Raw genomic sequence first — 22553 nt, 5'->3', positions numbered from 1 at the left:
TCCCTGTAAAGGGAAAGTGTCATCAGAAAACCTATTTCATATGGCTACATTCCTCAGGGTAAATGGTGCAGGAAGGAGGAGGTGGTGAGCTGTGCCCGCCTCTATTGTGAATGGTGGATCCTTTGTTATCTAAACTGTAAAGGGGTTATCTGTCATTGCACTTAAGGAGGAGGAGGTGAGCTGTGACATCACCTATTGTGAATGGTGGATCCTGTGTTATCTACTATGTATAGAGGTGTTATTAGTCATTGTACAGAAGGAGGAGGTGAGCTGTGATATCTATTGTAACTGATGACTCCTGTTACCTCTGGTATATTGGTGTTACGTTTTATTGTATTCCTGGTCGTGGGTGGTGATGAGACATCAGAAACTGTCTACATAACACAGGAAGTTAGTCTGATATTGGGCCTAGTTGCCAGTTTGGAAACTCAAGATTTCTGGGCTCCGTGTGTTTTTTTAAATTTTTTTTATTTATTCATATTTTTAAATTATAATGGATAGTGGTTATAGATTTAACATTCACAAAACGAGAGAATTTAGTAAACTTTTATCGGCCATGTTCTGATGACCCATTCCCTTTAAATCTTTGGTGGCTCTGTCTGTGGTGACCGTTTACACTTCCTCCTCTCGCTGTGGGCTTGGGTAGTCCTGACTGTAGCAGCCCATTTTTTGGGGGGCTTTGCTGGTAAAGCATGACCACTTTCAATCCACTAGAGCCTTGACTTTCCACACACACATTTGGTAGGTGGTGAAGGGTCTTTTTGTAATTCCATGAACTGCTCCTAGGTAATATCAGCTTCCAGGTGAACTGCTCCTAGGTAATATCGGCTTCCAGGTGAACACTTACTATCATTTGGTGTGACAGACCAGATCAGAGTTTTCCCAAAGCAGTTTCATTATTTTTTTTCCTCCTCCCTTTCCTGATTTGTGTTGCCTTGATGAAGCCTCTAGTTTACTTCCAGAGATGGCGCCACTATTCGGAGGCCACGCCTGGTATTGCAGCCGCATGGCGAAATAAAGCGTATTTATTGTATAAGTTCTGCAACTTTCTAATATACTTTCTGTAGATCACTGCTGGCAGAGCATGGCAGAACTGACATACAGTGAATAAGCATTATGTAAATGCATTCCAGATTTAAGAGAACTTATGTCCAGGTCAAAAGTGGAAACTTTATGCATTTATTTTATTCCTGCTGTTCCCCAGAGTTTTCCTCTTCCTCCTCCTCCATACGGTTCCAGAGATATTGACCTTTTTTTCATTTGGTTCCTCAGGGGTTGTGACTCACAGGATGATTATGCAAAGAAAGACACGCCCCCGAGGATCCTGTGACACACCCACTGTGTAAAGACCATTCCAATTGGCTCTTTGTAAAAAGGCCCGCTTCTCTGGAAGCGTATGGCGGGTTTTACAAAGACAAAAAGGAAATTACTCAGGGGAGCAACTGGAATAAAATAAAAGCAAAAACTGGCCACTTTTGATCTGGTTACAGTTCCCCTTTAAGGGCCTGTTTACATCATGTTTTGGAGACAGTAGTGAATCGTAGCAGTTCAGACAGTCAAACGTGATGTGAACAGGCTCCTTGCTCCAGCATAGCTGCTCCATCATGGCAACACCTTGCAACCTGCTTTTCCTCTCCCATTGCAGTGGCTTCTATCTCTCCCGCCTCCCAGTCCAGTGGTCAAGGCAAGCTGCTTAGGAGCATATCCTGGGCAGGTATATATACAGCCGGAAGGACGCTGCAGGACGGTGTCTGACCTATTTGCCGTGTGCCTGCGTATTAACCTGTGTGCTTATAGCTAATAAGGGGTAGAGGGCACGTTGGGCTGCTTGTTCTGCACGTGATCTGGCAGCTCCCCCCTACTATACGGCACCCTAGGCAGATGTACAGAATGCTGAACCTTTGGTAGCCCCTCTGGACTGCATGTTGCCAGCATTACGCCTTCAGATAAACCATATGGCAGCGTGTAGTGACCACTAACGTCCATGAGTTCTCTCATAAATCAAAGTGACCTCATGACTAAAGATCGTGATGTTGCAATGCCGCCATCATGCTTAGGTCTACAATTCTGTGCTGATTAACTTCAGTCTATCTTTGTAGTGGTTGGAGTCCCAACTTCTCTGATTCACAGCTCTAAATTCTATGTATAAAGTGAAATCCTAAAATTGCCACTAGAGGGAGCTCCCCACATACGTGTTGTTGGCCTGTGTACACTTGGTGTGCAGTGAGCTCCCCCTAGTGGTGGCTGTAAGCAGACAGAAATGTATCATTTTAAGAGTATTCATACACTTATTACATAGCCACTGAATATAACACTTTAACTGTCTGTATAGATAATTTGGAGATCTGTATTATGGACGACAGGAGAAGAAGAAAATTTCAGCCCCAATAAAAATATACAAAATGAATCAACATATTTATGCACTTATATAAATTTAAAAGCACCAGAATTGGTATTTGTAGGTGAAAATTCATTATAACATGGATGTCACCAGATTAAAGAAATATAGATCTTTTAACTTGACACGGTTGTTGGCTTTTCACAGTAAAGTTAGAATGAATTGTCAGAGCTTCTGAGCCCCAAGTGTATTGCCTGTCCTCATCTAGTCTGACAGCTGCAGCTTGTATGTGCTTCTCAGTGTACCTCCTACCTGCTGAAATCTGTCAGGGTAGATGGGCAGAGATTCAGCTGCAGGGAGGAGGGACACTGAGGAGCAGTCAGGGTAGATGGGCAGAGATTCAGCAGCAGGGAGGAGGGACACTGAGGAGCAGTCAGGGTAGATGGGCAGAGATCCAGCATCAGGGAGGAGGGACACTGAGGAGCAGTCAGGGTAGATGGGCAGAGATTCAGCAGCAGGGAGGAGGGACACTGAGGAGCAGTCAGGGTAGATCGGCAGATTCAGCTGCAGGGAGGAGGGACACTGAGGAACAGTCAGGGTAGATGGGCAGAGATTCAGCAGCAGGGAGGAGGGACACTGAGGAGCAGTCAGGGTAGATGGGCAGAGATTCAGCTGCAGGGAGGAGGGACACTGAGGAACAGTCAGGGTAGATGGGCAGAGATTCAGCAGGGAGGAGGGACACTGAGGAGCAGTCAGGGTAGATGGACAGAGATTCAGCTGCAGGGAGGAGGGACACTGAGGAACAGTCAGGGTAGATGGGCAGAGATTCAGCAGGGAGGAGGGACACTGAGGAGCAGTCGGGGTAGATGGGCAGATTCAGCTGCAGGGAGGAGGGACACTGAGGAACAGTCAGGGTAGATGGGCAGAGATTCAGCAGCAGGGAGGAGGGACACTGAGCAGCAGTCAGGGTAGATGGGCAGAGATTCAGCAACAGGGAGGAGGGGCACTGAGGAGCAGTCAGGGTAGATGGGCAGAGATTCAGCTGCAGGGAGGAGGGGCACTGAGGAGCAGTCAGGGTAGATGGGCAGAGATTCAGCTGCAGGGAGGAGGGGCACTGAGGAGCAGTCAGGGTAGATGGGCAGAGATTCAGCAGGGAGGAGGGACACTGAGGAGCAGTCGGGGTAGATGGGCAGATTCAGCTGCAGGGAGGAGGGACACTGAGGAGCAGTCAGGGTAGATGGGCAGAGATTCAGCTGCAGGGAGGAGGGACACTGAGGAGCAGTCAGGGTAGATGGGCAGAGATTCAGCTGCAGGGAGGAGGGGCACTGAGGAACAGTCAGGGTAGATGGGCAGAGATTCAGCAGGGAGGAGGGACACTGAGGAGCAGTCGGGGTAGATGGGCAGATTCAGCTGCAGGGAGGAGGGACACTGAGGAACAGTCAGGGTAGATGGGCAGAGATTCAGCAGCAGGGAGGAGGGGCACTGAGGAGCAGTCAGGGTAGATGGGCAGAGATTCAGCAACAGGGAGGAGGGGCACTGAGGAGCAGTCAGGGTAGATGGGCAGAGATTCAGCTGCAGGGAGGAGGGGCACTGAGGAGCAGTCAGGCTGGGTGGGAGGACAAAGTTTTAGAAAGGATTGGGCAAACCATTCCCAGATCTGCATTGTAAGTACACCCTCCTCGTCTAAGATCTAGCTAATAATCTATGCAGTTTGTGCTGTAAAATCTGTTGATAGATTTGCTTGAAGGTTTTACAGACATGACAAACATGGTTTGGGTTACTGGTCTGCTCTGGTAATTTGTGCATAGATTTTAATGTTAATTGTCCCTTTTGTGAGATTGATAAAAACGGGATTGTGTAATCTGACAGCGTCATCCGGAGTCCTGACTGCTCCTATTTAAAGTCAAGGAAAATGATATACAAAACTGAAGACCCTGGAAAAAGCCGATCAGGCTCTTCCCCGTGTGTAAGACTACAGAGAGGCATCCGACACCTGAGGTCCCAACCCGTCTGCAGCAAATGTGGCACATTTTAAAGCCATGTTCTTCTGTAGTGTGCGAACCTCTCCCACTTGTATTTGTGGCATCCACCTTGTGACTCTCCAGCTGCTGAAAAATTACAAATTCCAGAATCTGTGGAGTTATAGTTCTGCAATCGCTATAGGGGCGCAGGATCAAAACCGGCATCCTGGGCTGTAAAGCGAAGTGGTTATTTGTGCCATCCAATCTAATACCAACTGCTGGTTGCACCTTTATGTCCTTGTAGAGTCCTCAGTTGTTCCAGAAGAGGGTTCCCAACTGGAGGAAGGAGATGTGACGTCTCCAAGTGGCTCACAAGAACTGGACGAGTTTGAAGCTGTGAATAGTGAGGACCCCCCCAGTGAAGACAAGACCGACAAGAAAACTGAGGGGATCAGCCGGGTGAGAGCAGTCAGTGACTATAACTACTATAATACTGCCCCTATATACAAGAATATGACTACTATAATGCTGCCCCTATGTACAAGAATGACTACTATAATACTGCCCCTATGTACAATATAACTACTATAATACTGCCCCCATGTACAAGAATATAACTACTATAATACTGTCCCTATGTACAAGAATATAACTACTATAATACTGCTCCTATGTAGAGGAATATAACTACTATAATACTGCTCCTATGTAGAGGAATATAACTACTATAATACTGCTCCTATGTAGAGGAATATAACTACTATAATACTGCTCCTATGTAGAGGAATATAACTACTATAATACTGCTCCTATGTAGAGGAATATAACTACTATAATACTGCCCCTATGTAGAGGAATATAACTACTATAATACTGCTCCTATGTAGAGGAATATAACTACTATAACACTGCTCGTATGTACAAGAATATAACTACCGTACTATAATACTGCCCCTATGTAGAGGAATATAACTACTATAATACTGCTCCTATGTACAAGAATATAACTACTATAATACTGCTCCTATGTAGAGGAATATAACTACTATAATACTGCTCCTATGTAGAGGAATATAACTACTATAACACTGCTCGTATGTACAAGAATATAACTACCGTACTATAATACTGCCCCTATGTAGAGGAATATAACTGCTATAATACCGCCTCTAGCATCTTATTCTTGCTATCTACTTCACGTCTTTTCTACAGTCGTCCTCCACCTCCAGTCAGGAGGAGTCTACATCCCAAAAGACAGAGTTGGAGCTCGGGGGGATTCCTATAGAAGGGTCTACACGTGAACTTCCGTTCCAACCCTCACAAACACTAAGCAAGTCCAGCTCGTCCCCAGAGCTTCAGACCTTGCAGGAGCAGCCCAGGGAGCAGGACCTTAAAGACCCCGTCCAACCTTCTGTTCTAGAACCAAAACCCCAAAGCCCGGACCCTGCCCCCAGCGAACTGGAAGAGGAGAGTTCTGCTCCCATGACCCCGAAACCTGAAGCGGGTGCTAGACTGGAGCCAGGATTGTCACAACAGTCTCCGCAGTCACCATGTGGGTACCGCCCAAGGGGGCACACCATCTCTGACTCCGAACCTTCAAGACGCGGCAGGAGGATTAACATTGATGCTTTTAAGAACAGCACCAAGACCACTAAAGCGGAGAAGGTGCCCGGAATAGACCCCAGGTAATAATTTGTCATTGATCTCTTTCCTGGAGGAATAATGGAGGGACGATAACACTGCTCACAAATACTGTTTACTTGGAGAACTCGGCAGTAGTGTCTGGTGGTCTGGGGTCCTGCTCTCGGACCTCTGAGAATTTGGGAGTTATTTTCAGGAAGGTCTGATGGCCGAGTGTTTAAATCTGGGTAAATTAAAGGGATTTTGCAGAATCCTTAAGACAGCGCAGTTGTGTGCAGTAATGCAGCTCAGCCTCGGTCACTACAATGGAGCTGAGCTGCAATACTGGATATGACCCCTTCTATCCATCTGACCATATTATTTTCCCCCAGCTTTGTATTTCTACAGCTGTACCACTCTCCTTTCTTCGGGGATGAGTCTAACAAGCCCATCCTGGTCCCAAATACTCAGGTAATTCTCATAGATCTGCTTTATCCCTTTTTTCTTAAAGGGGTTCTATGGGTAAATGATACTGATGACCCATCCTTTGGATAGAGGATCTGCAGCTTATAACAGCTGATGTGTGTGTGTGTGGTGGGGGGATCCTGGATATCAGACCCCCACTAACATTTGACCGGACAATCCCTTTAATGCAAACCTTTCCCTTTAACTTCTAGACATTTGAAAGAACCATGAAGCTTCTAGACGGGATCCCGAGCTACGACACTCACAAGATAGGGGTCCTGTATGTTGGAGAAGGGCAGGTATGGTGATTGGCTCTAACATCAAGATCAATGGCGGGAATGATCATAAATGGACTTGTTAGGCACCCGTCCTTAAAGGGGTGGTACAGTAGAAACCAGTTATCACCTCGGCTATCTCTGCCAGCTCCATTGGAAATGAATAGCTGTGGTGCAGATGCCTCAGCACTGGTCATTAGATAGGGTCTGCCCACCAAAATGGGAACTTCTATCACTTATCCTTCTTAAAGGGATATTCCAATAATATTGGTACTGAAATTTATTAGTACACTTCTAAGGCTTCTTCGTATCTTTCATATCAAAGATTGGAAATGAGCGGGCGATCCTATCGAATGAACATGGATCCTATAGGTACACGCAGTTCCTGACCGGTCTGGGGAAGTTGATCGAGTTGAAGGACACGCAGCCGGACAAGATATTTCTGGGAGGATTGGACGGGCAAGGTGGAGATGACGGGCAGTTCACTTACTGCTGGCATGATGACATCATGCAAGGTAAAGGGAAGGGTCGTGACACAACAGCTGGCATCCCATGTCGGGGCCTATTGCATTACTACTACCTATCCGGCATGTAATACTACACGTCACCTGTAGAGGTCGCTGCCACATTCTACAGCCGGTCTTGTGAGCAGGACCTGCAGTGATCAAGGAAATGTCGTCTTGTGATTTTTCCCCTTTTAACGTTCCCCTTGTGTCTCAGTCATATTCCAGATCACTACTTTTATGCCAAATAATGAGATCGACCCGTACCGCTGCAACAAGAAAAGACACGTGGGCAACAACTTTGTGAATATCGTGTATAACGACTCTGGAGAGTTCTATAAGCTGGGGACTCTGAAGGTACGCCGCTCATTGCCTTCCGCTCGCTGCTCTTCACCGTTACGGGCAGGAACATTAATCTCTTCCCTTCTCTGTAGGGTCAGTTCAACTTTGTGGACGTGAACATTCAGCCCTTGGATTGTGACAGCAACTTGGTGACGTTACAGTGTCGGAAAGGTGACGCTTTCCTGCTTCATGATTTTATTGTTAAGGGTTTTCCCATTTAAGTATAAACATTGACTCTTGTGAACCAGGGCCATAATCAGAACTGCAAGCCAATGGCACGGTTACAAATTCCAGACGTGGGTGAGGGTCCCAGATACAAGACCACCCAATAATATCTAAGCAATATGCCATGAATACGTATGGTGGGAAAATTCCATAAATGAGCAGCATGTTTTGCATCAATGTTTTTTGCAGTTAATCAACTCCACCACTAGGGGAGTTTGGAGCATATCGATAATTTGTGATTCCGAATATTTCCCCTTTCTTGTGTAGATATGGAAGGACTTGTCGACACATCTGTGGCCAAGATTGTGTCTGATAAAAACCTTCCGTTCCTGGCCCGACAGATGGCGCTGCATTCAAACGTGAGCCCAATTTTTTTTTTTTTTTTTTTTTTTGGAGGGCGGTGATGAGGGGGTTAATATATTATTTTTTGTGTGTGATGTGTTCTCTTTTGGTCTTTAGATGGCTTCACAGGTTCATCACAGTAGATCAAATCCCACTGACATATACCCATCTAAGTGGATTGCGAGATTGAGGCATATTAAGAAAATGAGACCAAAGGTAAATTGCCTTTACGGCGGCTTGTTGGACTTCAACTCTTAATCTTCAGCCTAATAAATCATTATAGGGCGACGGAACGTTCTTCCCATTACACAGCCATAGAGCTACATGATAAAAATCTAACTGCCTGCAACCACCACTAGAGGGAGCTCTACAACAGCATACATACTGCAGTACTTACTGCAATCTGCTCCCTCTAGTGGTGGCCTGCAGAACTGTAGTATTCATCACTTCTGAAAGCTGTCATTTTTAAGTATTTAGAGAAAATGACTTTTATTCTAAGGCTGAAGATGGTAGATATGGAGCCCCTTAGCAGGCATCCAGATGCCATGACAAATCCATCAGCACCGTGAAATAATGTCAGGGTGTGAAGTATCGGACCCCCACAAATCCGATAAGCATGATCCAGGGGGGTGGGGGAAGAAATACATTATTTTTATTTTGTGTGAGTTTTCAGTTGCTATTTGTTTCTTCTAGATTCACGAGGAGTTGTTAGAAATTACCGCAAACATGCCTTACCCCATGAATACCCTCACCAGACCTCACCCGCCAAACCCCCCTTCTGCCAACGGCTCTTTTGAAACTGGACAGCGAACGAGGCTCATATCGGCTGTGGACGACTTCACAGAATTTTCATAAAATCTTGGGAGTCTGGACTAGACAAATGGTACGTCCTACATATATAGATCTGAAGGTCAGAAGGGGCAGGATGGGTCCCTGCCTAAAAAAAAAAAAAAAGCACAGACTACTACACCAAACACTAGATCCTTCTGCTCTGCGGCCTCCAGAATCGGACATTTTAAGAGACTTTAAATTATTTTCTCTATTGAAATAATAATTTATTAAAGACTTCACCTCTCTCCACCACCCTCCTCATATCCCCTCCGAAATGTGATCCGTACCAAATGCCCAGCAATGAATTGCAGGAACAGTGTCAGTAAGTTGAACATGCGGGGCGAGGGTTTTCTTTTCAGGATTTTTTTTGTTTTTCTGCACAATTGCAAATAAAAACTTAATTAAAACATTTTTCTATTTGATGGGACAAATTTACTGTTTAACAACCAGCAATCTGCATAGTGCGGATGAATTATTACCTCCTATAAGGATATTGCCACATTTGTATGTTTCCTCCCTTGAACGTGGCTGTAAATTGCATGCGACATGCAGCCGCCTACAGCGTCTCCTGTGATTGTTGCCACATTGTGCTTTTCATACAGAACACCAGCACGCACCATCGTCTTTCAGCCGCCATCTTTATTTATGACTTTGTCCAACAAGTTGCATTGTAGCGCATTTTACAAAACATTAAGGCAATAGTGAAGATGCCACCCCTGAGAACAAGATTCCTCCATGGTAATGGCAATAAAGGATTACCGATCGCCTACTGCTTCCCTAGGAGACTGTCACCAGCTGTAATATCCAATATGGCGGCCTCTGCTGTACCGTAATAAGGGTTAATACCAATTCTAAAAGGAATCTTGTTCCCTGGGCAATAAATAATCTTTTACAATTCTGACCATACAATTTAAAAGCAAAAGCATACAGGCTCCGCTTGGGCTCGGGGAGGGGTAAGTGCAATGTTGTACATAGAAGGGCTCTCTGCGGCCGCCGGATCGGCGACTTTTGTCATGAGCGGACATTTATTACCTAGAACATAAGAAAATCGTGGTTGTAAACGTAATGGCTTTCCATTCCTGGCACACAAGATGGAGAGTGCCGTTCGGTGTTTTTAATGGGATGGGCTCTACAGCCATGATAGAAGTACAATTCTGGGCTTGCTGGTATTTGTAGTTAGTTGCAGGATGGAGACTACCAAAGCGTTTCTTTGTTGTATGTATATGTGTGTGTGTGTGTATATATGTGTGTATGTGTATATATATATATATATTTATTTTTGCCTAAGAATTTTAGATCCAGCAGTAAATTTGTCTGCATAAAGGTATCGCAGACTTCACTTCAAAGGATTGTTCAGCCTCGGGGCACAAGTCTGCAGCCATTCTGTGACGCACGCAATCACTGTGCGTTGAGGAATCCTCTGGTGCAGTCAGTGGGTGGTCATGTGACTGTAGCTCTGCGATTTTGCCTACTTTTGGCCACATCCCGACTAGACTTGTCTGGTCTTGCTCCATAAACCTGCATTAAGCGAGCCCACACACTTCTAGTCAGCATGTATTAAGATTGCATACTTGTGTCCAGTCCCAGAGAATCCTGACACAAGTCTGCAGTCACCTAGTGAATCTCCGGACTTGTACCCCATGGCCAGACAACCCCCTTTAATGTCCTGTACAGAACCTTTCCTCCCAGGACTGTTCTTCCTTCATAGTTTGGCATTAAAGGGGTAATCCAGCTTCGCTCACTCTTGCATTGTAGGGGGGCCTTTGTTGTCACGTCTACTGGTATCTTTCGGCTTGAGTGCCCGAGCGGCAGGTATGGTGCACCTGTGCTATTCACATCTGCAGATCTGACAAAAAATGGCCATTGGCAAGGAAGGGAAAAAATGAACAGGACTGCCATCTTCAATGTAGGCCTCGTTTCCCATAGCAACCAATCACAGACAAGCTGTCATTTTTCCACAGCTGTTTTAGAAATGAAAGCTGAGCTCTGATTGGTTGCTATGGGGAAACATTTGATCCTTGAGGCCTACCTCAGTTTTAAATCTACTTTTGTTTAAACCACTGTCTCAAGTAAGTGTCTCGTGTGCGCGCTAAATAAGTGTTTGGGTGACGTACATATTCCCCTGTGCCACATTTCAGTAATGTTTTCATGTCATTGGTGCACAATTAGAAGAAAGGTGTAAAATGGTTCTGAAAATCCATTTTTGTACACCTGAAGCCCAGGTCCTCTGCCCAGGTTCTCTCTTGGACCTGTAGTAGCCAGACAAGCTGTTGATGTAAAGTGTAATACTTGACATACCCTGTGGAGGCGCTGCAGGGAAGTCTATAGCAGGTGCCCGACATTAGCGCTCAATTAGTAGCCATGAGTGTCTATCAGGATTGTATTTGTATTTCAATTCTGGGAGTATAACGTTCTGTTCACTATAAAGGGTTTGTCCACTACTAATAATCTGTTTAAATACAAGCTCATGGAGTTGATAAAAAAAAAAAAAAAAAAAAATCCCTCCCCTCTCCCCCCCAATTGGGTCCTATTGGTTAGTGGGTTTTTATTTTTACTCCTTTTTGCGTTTAGCATTGCAATGGACCCGACTTAAAAAGAAGAAACTTTTATAAGTTTGTAAAATCCAAGGTCGGCTCAACGCGACTATAGTTTTAACCAAGAAATCTAAACTTGGGTCCCTATATGTAATGTACTTTTGGTCCAGCCATCCCTACAATTACATGAGTCCTATCTGGAGGGGGGACAGGGAAATATACTGTTACTACGGAGGGGGCACAAACTTACCATGAAACAAAAACTAAATGAGGACTGAAAATTTAAAATAAAAAATTCTGATAATATACAAACTGTTTCAAATATATTAAATAAGCGCTTTTACATGTTTAGTTTCTGCGTTATATGATCGGCCGCTGTCTGTCTCTTTTTAAACACGTTATGATCTACTAAAGGAAAAAAATAAAGTAAAATGATGTACTGTCGTACAAATAAATAATAAAAAAAACTCTAGATAGTGGAATCCACCACAACCAATGAGGCATTTGCAGAGCATTATACGTAACACTTTTTTTTTCTTTCTATACAATAATACTGATAGGCTGCAGAAAATAGACAAAAATCTATATATTTACAAAAGGAGGGAAAAAATGAGAAGAAAAAAATTATATATTATAAAAAATAATTTAAGTGGAATATTCTGTTCCCTTCAATACTTGTGAATGTGTCAGAGGATGGGTCGTGTTGACCAATTTAATCAAGTGTTCAAGAGACAGGACGCGTGTGCCGCCCCACCACGCTATAATCTCCAGACTGTGCCTTTAAGCCAATATGCAATATTCTACTCATATAAAATACATATAAATATATACAAGAGCACAACATCCATAACTTAAATACCTCTAGTGATAATTGTGCTCGGTCCCCTCCTATCTACACAATTGATTTGGTTACAGCGCTATGAAAATATAGCAAATATTACAAAAATATACATATTCCAACCCGCCACTGAGCGTTGCAGGTTACGAAGACTAAAATGTGAGCGGTGTACAGACTGGACCCATCTCTGGATGCGGAAGTGCATGTAAAGTACTCTTAACATCCAGAGGTGGGGATGGATAAAACGTCCAAAGCAAAGCTTCACTTTAACTATAACTTTTCCATTATTTCTTGTACTCCAGTCACACCCAGAGCTGTATTTAGAGAATGCTGGTTTGAAGCTGCAGTACATCCCTCCTTTCGGTTGCTGTTACATAACAGTATACAAGTGTGTTTTTATTTTTTTGTTTAGATCACTCACATTTTCTGCACAGTCTAATTTGTCACCCTGGTGTGTAATAATCCCAAACCACAATCTGAACTTCGAGTGCAGCTTTAGCTGTGACTAGAGTATAAAATTATTTTCTTTAGGTCTCCTACCCACCCACCCACCTTCAAATCCTATTCTACTATTCTTTTGTACATTTTCTGCAAGTTTTAGCATAACTGCTAACAGTTTTGATTCTGGTGTAATGTATTTTTTTTATTGTGGGGGTGAGAGACTATAAGTTGGAAAGTATGGTTTAACCATATAAGTGCTACTATTTATGCATATTTCCTAGATCGATGTGTCGTACAGAAATAATGGAGGTGACTGAAGTTGTGTGCAATCACCTGGAGACACACATTCTTCTCTGGATTCAGGTTTTCTTTAGTTTTTGTTTTTTTTGCTTGACATTTTCCCTTTTCGGCTAATTACGTAATGGTCTCCCGAACTGTTATTGACTGAACCCTTTATAAGATAGAGATGTGGTTTTCGGTGGTGGAAAATTGGTCCTCCTAAAAATTCTGTACCTTTTCATCTTTTAGTTTCGGGCCTGGTTAGATAATAAAAATTATTAAAAAAAAAAACAACAACGTTTGTTAAAGTGCGCGGCGCTCCATGCAAATTGCTGAAAAGTACAAACATGGATATGAGAAATACATTCAGTAATGAAGACGTGTAGACCAATCAAGCAGGGATTATAGCGGCGTGGTGCTTGGATCTTCTGCTTCCAGAAACCACAGAAGGACTCCTTCATAACAGAAATTAATCATGGTATCATAAGAAGGGAACTCCTTTTCCAGGTTGACCACACATGCGAATGCTAGCATTTCGATGAAAGGATGTAGTCTTTTTTTTTTTTTTTTGGATCCCACCAGCCCCAATTTGGTGAAGCGTTCCTGTAAGTCAACTTGATTTAACATCAATTCCACCCCACCGTAGAAGAGATCTCTGCTTTTCAAGACACAAAATACAAATACTTCCGGAAAAGGCAAATTGTTAAGAAACTCTCCATGTGCGGAATGCCTTAGAGAGGGAGGGAGAGTTTCAACCACCTTCTTCTGCAGGTCGTGTCCTGTAAACGTAACTGTGGGGTATAAGACCAGCGGTAGTCTGAGATCAGAATCTAAGAAATCTGAAAGAAGAGTTAACTTCTCTGTAAGTGCATAGTGAGATCTCATCTTACGTCACATCCCGAGACGATGTCCCAGCCGAGTAGACTTTTGTTCCCTTTATTTCCCTGTAACCTACTCGGGATATTATTTCTCTACAGTGCTAAAGGGAATTAAGACGCTCTTGCAGCACCCTGAATAAAACCTTGAAACCAGCGATAACTTAGGACTGACCAGCAAGTCCTTTTGAAACGCTATGGTCCCTTTTTAAAAGCACCATCGATAATTTTACAAGAAGCATCTACTGAAGATGGCTAGGTACCAAATGCTTCTCTTGAAGACAATAAGCAGCTCCTCGTAGCTCAGTGTTTCCCAACTATGAGTCATAGTGATCGTCAACAGGTCAGGTTGTGGGACAGCCAGCTGCCGACAAGCAAAAATTATGAACCACCAGGGATCACTAAAAACTATCATCTAGAGCCACCAGGGCTCCATGAACTCATTGTAAGCCACCAGGGCTTCCAAAGAAAAGCTTTCAAGCCACCAGGGCCTGTAGACTGAAAATTCCCAAAGCCTCCAGAGCCTAAGGCGTTAGAACAAAGAAAGGGACCTGTGCTTGTTGACGTATCTTGAGAAACGCTGTGAAAGCGGGAATCATATGTAGCTTGTTCATAGGGCCAACATGAGGAGCCATTGAGAGCCCACAATGGGTCTCGACGATACAACAACCTGAATTGTATCTAGAAGGTACCAATAAGCTCCTGAAGCTTCTACCAATGTAGACAATAATATGCCACCATATCTGCTAACTGACACTCGGGTGGACTCGGTTGTGGGCCCGCACTGACTTCCGCCTTTTGCTCTGTGTTAACTGCATGGGGATGAGCGCTGGTTCTTCCGCCACGACCTTGTCCACGGTAATTATTTTGCTTGCTGAAGTGCTTTCTGATAATACCTGAGAAACGGTGGAAGATGGTGAAGTAGGCAGAGAATTCTTCTTCGAGCGGTGGTGCCCTTCAGATTTAGAACTTCTACTTAACGCAGACTTCTTGTGGAGGCCTTGTGTTCCTTGGGAATTACTTAGTGACCTCTGAGTTGGAGCACTGTCATGTTGTCGCTTTCTTTTCTTGGCTATTTTCATTTGCACATCTTCGAGACTTCGCTCTATTTGATACACTTCTTCCGTGGCGTGGTTGACCAGATCAAACTGTGACAGAAGAGTTTCAAGTACGGGGAGCAATCTTTGAATGTTAGCATCGACTTCTGCTCTTTCTCTGGTGCTTACGGCGTTGAATGAATCCAGCTGGCTAGAGATGGTAGAAAAGGATGATGAGGAAGAGGTGTCGGAAGCCGCACTAGGGGTGGAACCTCGAAGAGACTTTGAATCGCTGGAGGAGCGTGAAGGAAGCGGCTCCATTCCTTCAAAGCGTACCTTGTGACGGAACTGAAATGCAAAAATGTTAAAGATTTTTCTCAGTTCTGCAAATTAGTCAACAAAGAGCAGGTTAATATTGATATTACGGGCAAACTCATGCATTTCATTCACCTCTTTTACTTTGCTGACACCCATCCAGATCCGAAGCCTCCTGAGAAAGAGCTCCACCATCTCATAGTCCTGCAGCTCAAACGCTGGTCGGAACAAATCCAGGCGCACTTGTCGGTAACTGTTGATCAACATGGCCGCAAAGAATCGCATCAAGATCCACATTTCCAGCACCAGATAGCTTGCGAAGTAGAGATGGTGAATGTAGGAAGTGTACGGGAAAGGGGCCTTTAGAGTGACAGTTCCGCGAGCCACAGCAAACAGAGAGAGGATGCTCGCCCCAAAGCTGTGAAATCTTTCCCAGGATGATGAGAAAAGCTGAAGAAAAGAGATGCAAAAATAATTACTAGCAATAGAATATAAATTTACATTTCCTACGTGATGTCCCAATAGATCGAAACACGTCAATATTAAGCAGACTGAGGAGACCCTTGCCGATTAAAAAAAAAGACCTTGAGCAAGCAAGCACACCTCCACTCCATTACCTCCATGGGACTATCAGACTGAACTTACCAAAAAGCCAAGCTGAGCGTACACCAGCACCAGACCTAGTGTCACCCCAGCAGCTGCACAAAGCTCCTTCATAGACAAACTCAACGTTTTCCCAAAGACGGACCACTCTCTGATGAATCGTAGCTGCTGGGCGACCTTGACAAAAAAAAAAAAAGACAATTAGCAAAACTATAAAAGTTTGCTCTAAATGTCATGTTGATACTTGGAGACCATCAATAAACTAGAGAATCAACTGAACTCACACGAAGAACTTGAAATAAACACTGGTTTTTATTCATACACAATATTTCACCATAGTGCTGGGTAGGAGGACAAAAAAGCGACAGGTAGTGCTTGACGTCTCTACCCTTCCTGGGTCTTTCAAACCTGCTCCTCAGCACTCGCCCCCCCCCCTCCCCCCCCCCCCCCCCCCCGCTCTGTAACATTACAGGGTCTCCACTTCGTGGCTGAGTTGCTGCGGACCCTTCTCAATAATATCAATCATAGGTGATGGGGGAAGATTATGGGTATGTGCCCACGCTGCGGATTCCATTGCAAAATTCTCCGCAGCGGATTTGATAAATCAGCAGTGCAAAACCGCTGCGGTTTTTACTGCGGATTTATCGTGGTTTTTAGTGCGACTTCCGCTGCGGGTTTTCACCTGCAGTTTCCTATTGGAGCAGGTGAAAATCCGCTGTGGATTCCGCACAAACAATTGACATGCTGCGGAAAATAAACCGCTGCGTTTCCGTGCTGCTTTTTCCGCAGCATGGGCACTGCGGATTTCATTTCCCATAGGTTTACATTATACTGTAAACTCATGGGAAACCGCTGCGGATCCGCAGCGAGATCCGCAGCGTGTGCACATACCCTTAGGAGGAAGAAATGTCATGGATGGACTTGTTACCCTGGTGGCTCCTATTACAGGACTGTGCTGGTATCAGTGAGCTCTGCACCACCGGCCGATCTGTCAGATTTTAGTAAAAGCACACGACATGGCAGGGCGCCGGAGGTTATATACTGGGGAGGTGAGGCGGCCAGAGGTTGTGTACACTGGGGAGGTGAGGGGGCCGGAGGTTGTGTACACTGGGGAGGTGAGGGGGCCGGAGGTTGTGTACACTGGGGAGGTGAGGGGGCCGGAGGTTGTGTACACTGGGGAGGTGAGGGGGCCGGAGGTTGTGTACACTGGGGAGGTGAGGGGGCCGGAGGTTGTGTACACTGGGGAGGTGAGGGAGCCGGAGGTTGTGTACACTGGGGAGGTGAGGGGGCTGGAGATTATACACTGGGGAGGTGACGGGGCCGGAGGTTATACACTGGGGAAGTGAGGGGGCAGGAGGTTATACACTGGGGAGGTGAGGGGGCAGGAGGTTATGCACTGGGGAGGTAAGGGGGCCGGAGGTTATACACTGAGAAGGTGAGGTGGCAGGATGTTATACATTGGGGAGGTGAGGGGGCAGGAGGTTATACACTGGGGAGGTGAGGGGGCCGGAGGATATACACTTAGGAGGCTGGAGGTTATACACTGGGGAGGTGAGGGGGCTGGAGCATATACACTGAGGAGGCTGGAGGTTATACACTGAGGAGGTGAGGGGCCGGAGGTTATACACTGGGGGCCGGATGTTATACACTGGGGCAATGGCGCTGAATGAGAAACTGGAGTTCAATTATATAAGACCTAGAGACCAACACTTGTCTGCATACTGTGTATGTTAAAAAGCAGAGATACAGGGGCACAGAATAATGAGCCATTCAAACCAGTTCACCCATGTGCACTCAAAGTACTAATCAAATACAGCTCTGTCAGGAGCAGGGACCCCGTTTGTTTCTGTAACACCAATCCGGTAACAAGGATAGTAAAAATTCTACTAAAGCCATAAATAATACAAGTTCTTACCTTCACTGTCAGGAGGAAGAGCAGGGAGGCGGAGAGGCTGTTGAATGTGTTACCCAAGAACGCCACATGGTGCAGGTTGATAAATGAGGCTTTGTCCTTCCGGTATCTGTCCCACTGCTGGTCGGCCAGGCTGCCACCACTCAGATATACAACCACCGTGCTCACTGTCAAGACCGTCAGTAACCACTGGACATAATTCCAGAAATGGGTAAAATAAAGCCGCCCTTCTTTCCTGATAAATAGACACTCGGCGAGGACGAAGTAGACGACAAACATCATGAGGAAGACCTGCGAAGAGAGAGCACCAAGTTACATCCAAGATTTCTCTGGTCGATGATGGTCATGCAGCTTTGGATGTGACTTGAGTAGAAGGCAGGATGCACAGAGTGCTGCTTACCATCATGATAAGAAGTAGGTGAGTCCCGCTGCTCAGCGGCAGTAATGGAAAGGCTCTGATCTCAGCTGATGGGAGCGATCTACCAGCCAAAGGAAATTCCAGCAGAAGCGTCACAGACAAGTAGAGATTCACCCCGGGGCTGTAAAGTGAGAACTCCACAAACAGCGCCCTCGTCCTGCAAGGAGAGACAACACAGGCGAGGGCATCAGGCCACAATTTACAACGGGCAGAGGAATACACGGCCTGACGACATACACAACTTACAGGTTGTCAATCCAGTGATCTTGCTGGAGGTTATCAAAGATGGCGACGTTCTCCTCTAAGCTGCCGCCCAGAAGTTGGATGTAACCAGAACTGTCATACAAGGAGAGGAAACCCCAATACCAGGCCCTGGAGACCAGAAGAACAGACGTACAGTGAAACCATAGACTAAAAGAAGGCGGCGGTCACTAACGAGGCGTCCGGCGCTATATGGCGGCACTTACCCGGTATCGTCTGGTGGAGAATACGACCAATCGGGGGAGGACGCGTCAGATGTATTACGCCAACCAACATCATAACTGGAGTCATCAAACTCTTCTGAGCAGGTCTCATGTCCGGACGATGAGTGGACATCACATGCTGCGGGGGAAGATAGGAGTTATGGTCTGAGAACAATCCAAGACCTGGCCATAGGGATAAAGGAAAACTAATCACACGATCACGGGATCGCACCTTTCTTCAGCCGGATCTGGCGAAAGCGAGCCGACCCCAACAAGCTGCTGCAGCTCCCCCGCTGACTGTGGTTAAGGAACGGCAGCAGAACGTCAGACGCCCAGACCCAGAACTCGTCCGACCTGAGGAGGACACGACAGGCTCAGATACCCTCCTGCATGCCCAAAACGTACGGTGAAATCCTGCCAAGGATTACCTCCGAATCTGCATGAATCTGTGACTCCCCATCTCCTGCCGGACCGAGCGCTGCAGCAGGTACGCCCTGTGGTTCACAGAGGCATCGCCATAGTTGGTCAGGAGGACAACCAGTAAGAAAAGCGTGTAAACCATCAGGTTCTGCAGAGATACATAAAGAACCAATTAAAGGGATTTTCCAGTACGGGCCTAATACTTTTCACAGCTGAGGGTTTGCTACAATTAAATCCGGAGGCTGCGTTTTTTTTTAAAAATTTTTCCTCCCCTTCTACCAAGCGTCATAACTTTTTGATTTTTCCGTCCCCATTGCCGTATGACAGCTGTTTTTATTTTTACGGGACGGGATTTTGAGTACACCATTCATTTTTCCAAATAATGTATAGAAAAACAGTAAGAAAAAAAAAAGTGCAGCGCAATAGCGAAAAAAATGATTATTCCGCCATTGTTTTTTTCTTCGTTAATTGTGTGATAAAAGGGCTTTTTTATTTTTTCTGCCAAGCTGTAGCTTTTATTGGTGCCACTTTGGGGTACATACAATTATTGCATTTTTGGGGCGAGCGATGCAAAGTAAAAAAAAACCACTGCATTTTTGTTTTTGAATTTTTTTTATAAATAACTTTATATTTTAATAGATTAGCCTTTTACAGACACGGTCACACTGAATATGTTTTTTTTTTTTCATTATTTCTTTAAATTTAATTTAATTTGTTTTAAATTTGGAAGAGGAGGACGATAAATTATTATTATTTTTCTAATATTTAAAAATATATAATTTTTTTTTACTTTACATATTATTTTTTTTAGACTCTGTAGGCGGTTGATCGGTTACAATATATACTGCAATAACACGGTATTGTAGTATCTAGTACCGCCTCCTATGAAGCCATCGGCGGGCCACGATCACGTCATGGGGAGCGTATGTGAAGAGCTGCAGATAAGTGACAGTGGCATTAAGGAGTTAAAACAGAGATCGGAGCTAGCTCTGATTGCTGCTGCACGAGAAAGATGTTGGCTGTAAAACACAGCCGGTACCTGCCCAGAGCCGGCACCACACACCACCAGTCTCGCTGGATTCAAATACATATATATACTGTACATATACACAAACACATCACAGAGCGCACTGACAGCCAGCAGTGGTATTCATTATTTTTTGGAGGTAAAGGTGCAGTTATGAATGGAGCGTTTACCTTGAGCATTCTATGTAGCAGTTTCACCTTCCGCGCTTCTTCTCTGGCCTGGAACAAGGCAAACCCCTGAGGTGGTCGGACCTTGGTGATACGCTCCGAAACTTGCTCCACAAGGGGGCACTCTACAAGAGTGTCCTCTTCTTCTGGGTACAGACGCTTCACCACCAGAGCAATATATAAGGCCTCCATGAGAACCTGGGTTGGAATAAAAGAAACATTTTTGAAGGATAAAATTATTGGAAAAAAGAAATCAGAAAATGGGGAAGTCAAGAATTACTTTTAAGGGTTCCAAGACAAAGAATGAGCAGAGGAAGCCGAATATTCCAGAGATTAGCCACATAAGACCCACGCTGGAGGTGAAGCCCACCCCTATCCACACCGACACGGCAAAACATGTGAGGAGGAAAAAGCAGCTGAGCACATGAGCCACACGGGTGCACCAAGATGGCAGCATCGGCCGGCGTCTCTGAAAAGCATCTGTGATGACTGTCGGGAGAGAAAGGGGGAAGACGAGACTATTAACATCAAGTCATATTCGTTTACCATTATAGCAGCCAGAGCCCAGGATCCCTGCACAGAGGGTAATGCTAACATTATACCTGCATACGGCCACCACTAGAGGGAGCTAAATGTATACAGCCCCTATATACACTACCAATACACATATGTCCTATTATATTAATGTGACTATGTATAATGAAGTCCTATTGTTACCTGTCCGGTTGGACTTGACTGATTTAGTCACATCCCTGGCAGATCCAGATAAAGTCTGTCCTTTGTCATTCAATTTCTCCAACATTATGGTTTCTGTCTTATCGCCAAACGGGTTCGATCTGTGGAAGCGATGTAAAACCGTCACACGTTACTTGTTATTTTCCCCAGTGGAATGGCTCTGTGCCCACACACAGAATGAAGCAGCTCTCTCTACATCGGGCAGAGCAGCAAATCCCAGCAGATCAGAGGAGGAGTTACACGCAGCCAATCAGGTACCTCTACACAACTCAAACAGCCAGCAATTATTTATCCAATCAGAAGAGCTTTGTATCGATTTACAAGGGGGAGGAGCATAAGAAGGGGGCGTCCAGGAGTAGAGTATCGACAACCTATTCTTGGGATCGGAGGCGGTCCGTCAGCCGTTTCCCAACCAATCAGCTATTAGCGCACCTTATGGCCACACAGACCTGTAACACCGCAGCTCCATACACCACGTAGTGGTCAAACTTGGGTACTGCCGCTCAGCTCCCAAAGAGGTAGATGGGAGCTGAGAAGGGTCATTAGCCAAAAAATAACATCTCGACCAGCAAATCTATCTCAAAGCACGATTTCTGATCGGGAGAGATCTTCACACATTTACTTACAAGTCCGACAGAAGATCGGTATCGGTCCGGGACATCCTTCTAAGATCTTGTGGAAGGGACATGCTGCTGACTCCATCTTTGAGAAAAAGATCAGATACGTGACTTAATTTGCATAATTACATAAAGCATGACTTGCAAATTATAGGACACTTATAAGTCTCACTCTTTTATTGTTTGGACACACCCCTAAAACTAACAGAACCGCCTATTTTATGCAAATGTATATAAGCCCCACCCTGATAGCCGCTCAGTCCCGTAAAAACAGGATTTTTGGTTGCTTACCGTAAAATCTGTTTCTCGGAGCCTTCATTGGGGGACACAGGAACCATGGGGTGTATGCTGCTGCCACTAGGAGGCTGACACTATGCAAATAAAAAAGTTAGCTCCTCCTCTGCAGTGTACACCCCACCGACTGGAAGTAGGATATTCAGTTAGTGAAAAAAGCAGTAGGAGAAGTAACATGTTAAAGATAGAAAGTCAAACTGTGACAATATAACAATAAAACAGAGCTGTTCAACTTGGGAGGGTGCTGTGTCCCCCAATGAAGGCTCCGAGAAACAGATTTTACGGTAAGCAACCAAAAATCCTGTTTTCTCTATCGCCTCATTGGGGGACACAGGAACCATGGGATGTCCCAAAGCAGTCCCTGGGGTGGGAACAGCAGAAAAAAACTCCATTCAGGTCGGAGAACTTACCACTGCCGCCTGCAAGATCCTTCCGCCTAGGCTGGCAACTGCCAAAGCGTAGGTATGGAGCTTATAACATTTGGCAAATGAGTGAATGGAACACCAGGTTGCCTTGCAAAGTTGTAGGGCAGATGCCCCATGGTGTACCGCCCAGGAGGCGCCCACTGCCCGGGGCAGAGTGAGTCTTAATCCCAGGAGGAGTCACTCTGTTCCTGACCTGGTAAGCCTCCAGAATAGCAGGTCTGATCCAGAGAACAATCATAACCTTGGAGGC

General features: G+C 45.2%; 2 protein-coding genes across 6 annotated transcripts in view; one reads left to right on the top strand and one right to left on the bottom strand.

The window, feature by feature from the left end:
* Positions 1-9313, top strand: part of TSC2 (TSC complex subunit 2) — a 29594-nt gene extending 20281 nt beyond the window's left edge. For 3 of the 5 annotated variants that reach the window (XM_069734591.1, XM_069734594.1, XM_069734592.1), the window contains 10 exons: positions 4604-4758; positions 5512-5984; positions 6312-6390; positions 6597-6683; positions 6985-7174; positions 7380-7519; positions 7597-7675; positions 7997-8088; positions 8189-8287; positions 8765-9313. In XM_069734591.1, coding sequence (XP_069590692.1) covers positions 4604-4758; positions 5512-5984; positions 6312-6390; positions 6597-6683; positions 6985-7174; positions 7380-7519; positions 7597-7675; positions 7997-8088; positions 8189-8287; positions 8765-8926 — 1556 coding nt within the window. In that variant the 3' untranslated portion in view covers positions 8927-9313. Of the gene's footprint in view, positions 1-1645; positions 1715-4603; positions 4759-5511; positions 5985-6311; positions 6391-6596; positions 6684-6984; positions 7175-7379; positions 7520-7596; positions 7676-7996; positions 8089-8188; positions 8288-8764 lie in introns of all 5 variants that reach the window. The other 2 variants (XM_069734593.1, XM_069734589.1) reach the window with 1 other exon arrangement.
* A 208-nt stretch (positions 9314-9521) lies between these two features.
* The window catches only part of PKD1 (polycystin 1, transient receptor potential channel interacting), a 117838-nt gene continuing 104806 nt past the window's right edge, over positions 9522-22553 (bottom strand). Inside the window, exons 33-45 of the mRNA XM_069734596.1 lie at positions 21594-21669; positions 20950-21068; positions 20513-20721; positions 20236-20430; positions 19047-19186; positions 18851-18972; positions 18622-18757; positions 18401-18526; positions 18137-18311; positions 17740-18027; positions 15867-16001; positions 15357-15671; positions 9522-15254 (exon numbers count right to left, since the gene is read on the bottom strand). Coding sequence (XP_069590697.1) covers positions 14616-15254; positions 15357-15671; positions 15867-16001; positions 17740-18027; positions 18137-18311; positions 18401-18526; positions 18622-18757; positions 18851-18972; positions 19047-19186; positions 20236-20430; positions 20513-20721; positions 20950-21068; positions 21594-21669 — 2675 coding nt within the window. The 3' untranslated portion in view covers positions 9522-14615. The remainder of the gene's footprint in view (positions 15255-15356; positions 15672-15866; positions 16002-17739; positions 18028-18136; positions 18312-18400; positions 18527-18621; positions 18758-18850; positions 18973-19046; positions 19187-20235; positions 20431-20512; positions 20722-20949; positions 21069-21593; positions 21670-22553) is intronic.

Source organism: Ranitomeya imitator, chromosome 7 (assembly GCF_032444005.1).
Source record: "Ranitomeya imitator isolate aRanImi1 chromosome 7, aRanImi1.pri, whole genome shotgun sequence".
Taxonomy (NCBI): domain Eukaryota; kingdom Metazoa; phylum Chordata; class Amphibia; order Anura; family Dendrobatidae; genus Ranitomeya; species Ranitomeya imitator.
Note: the sequence above shows the minus strand (reverse complement) of the source record. Positions and strands in the feature narration are given on the sequence as shown.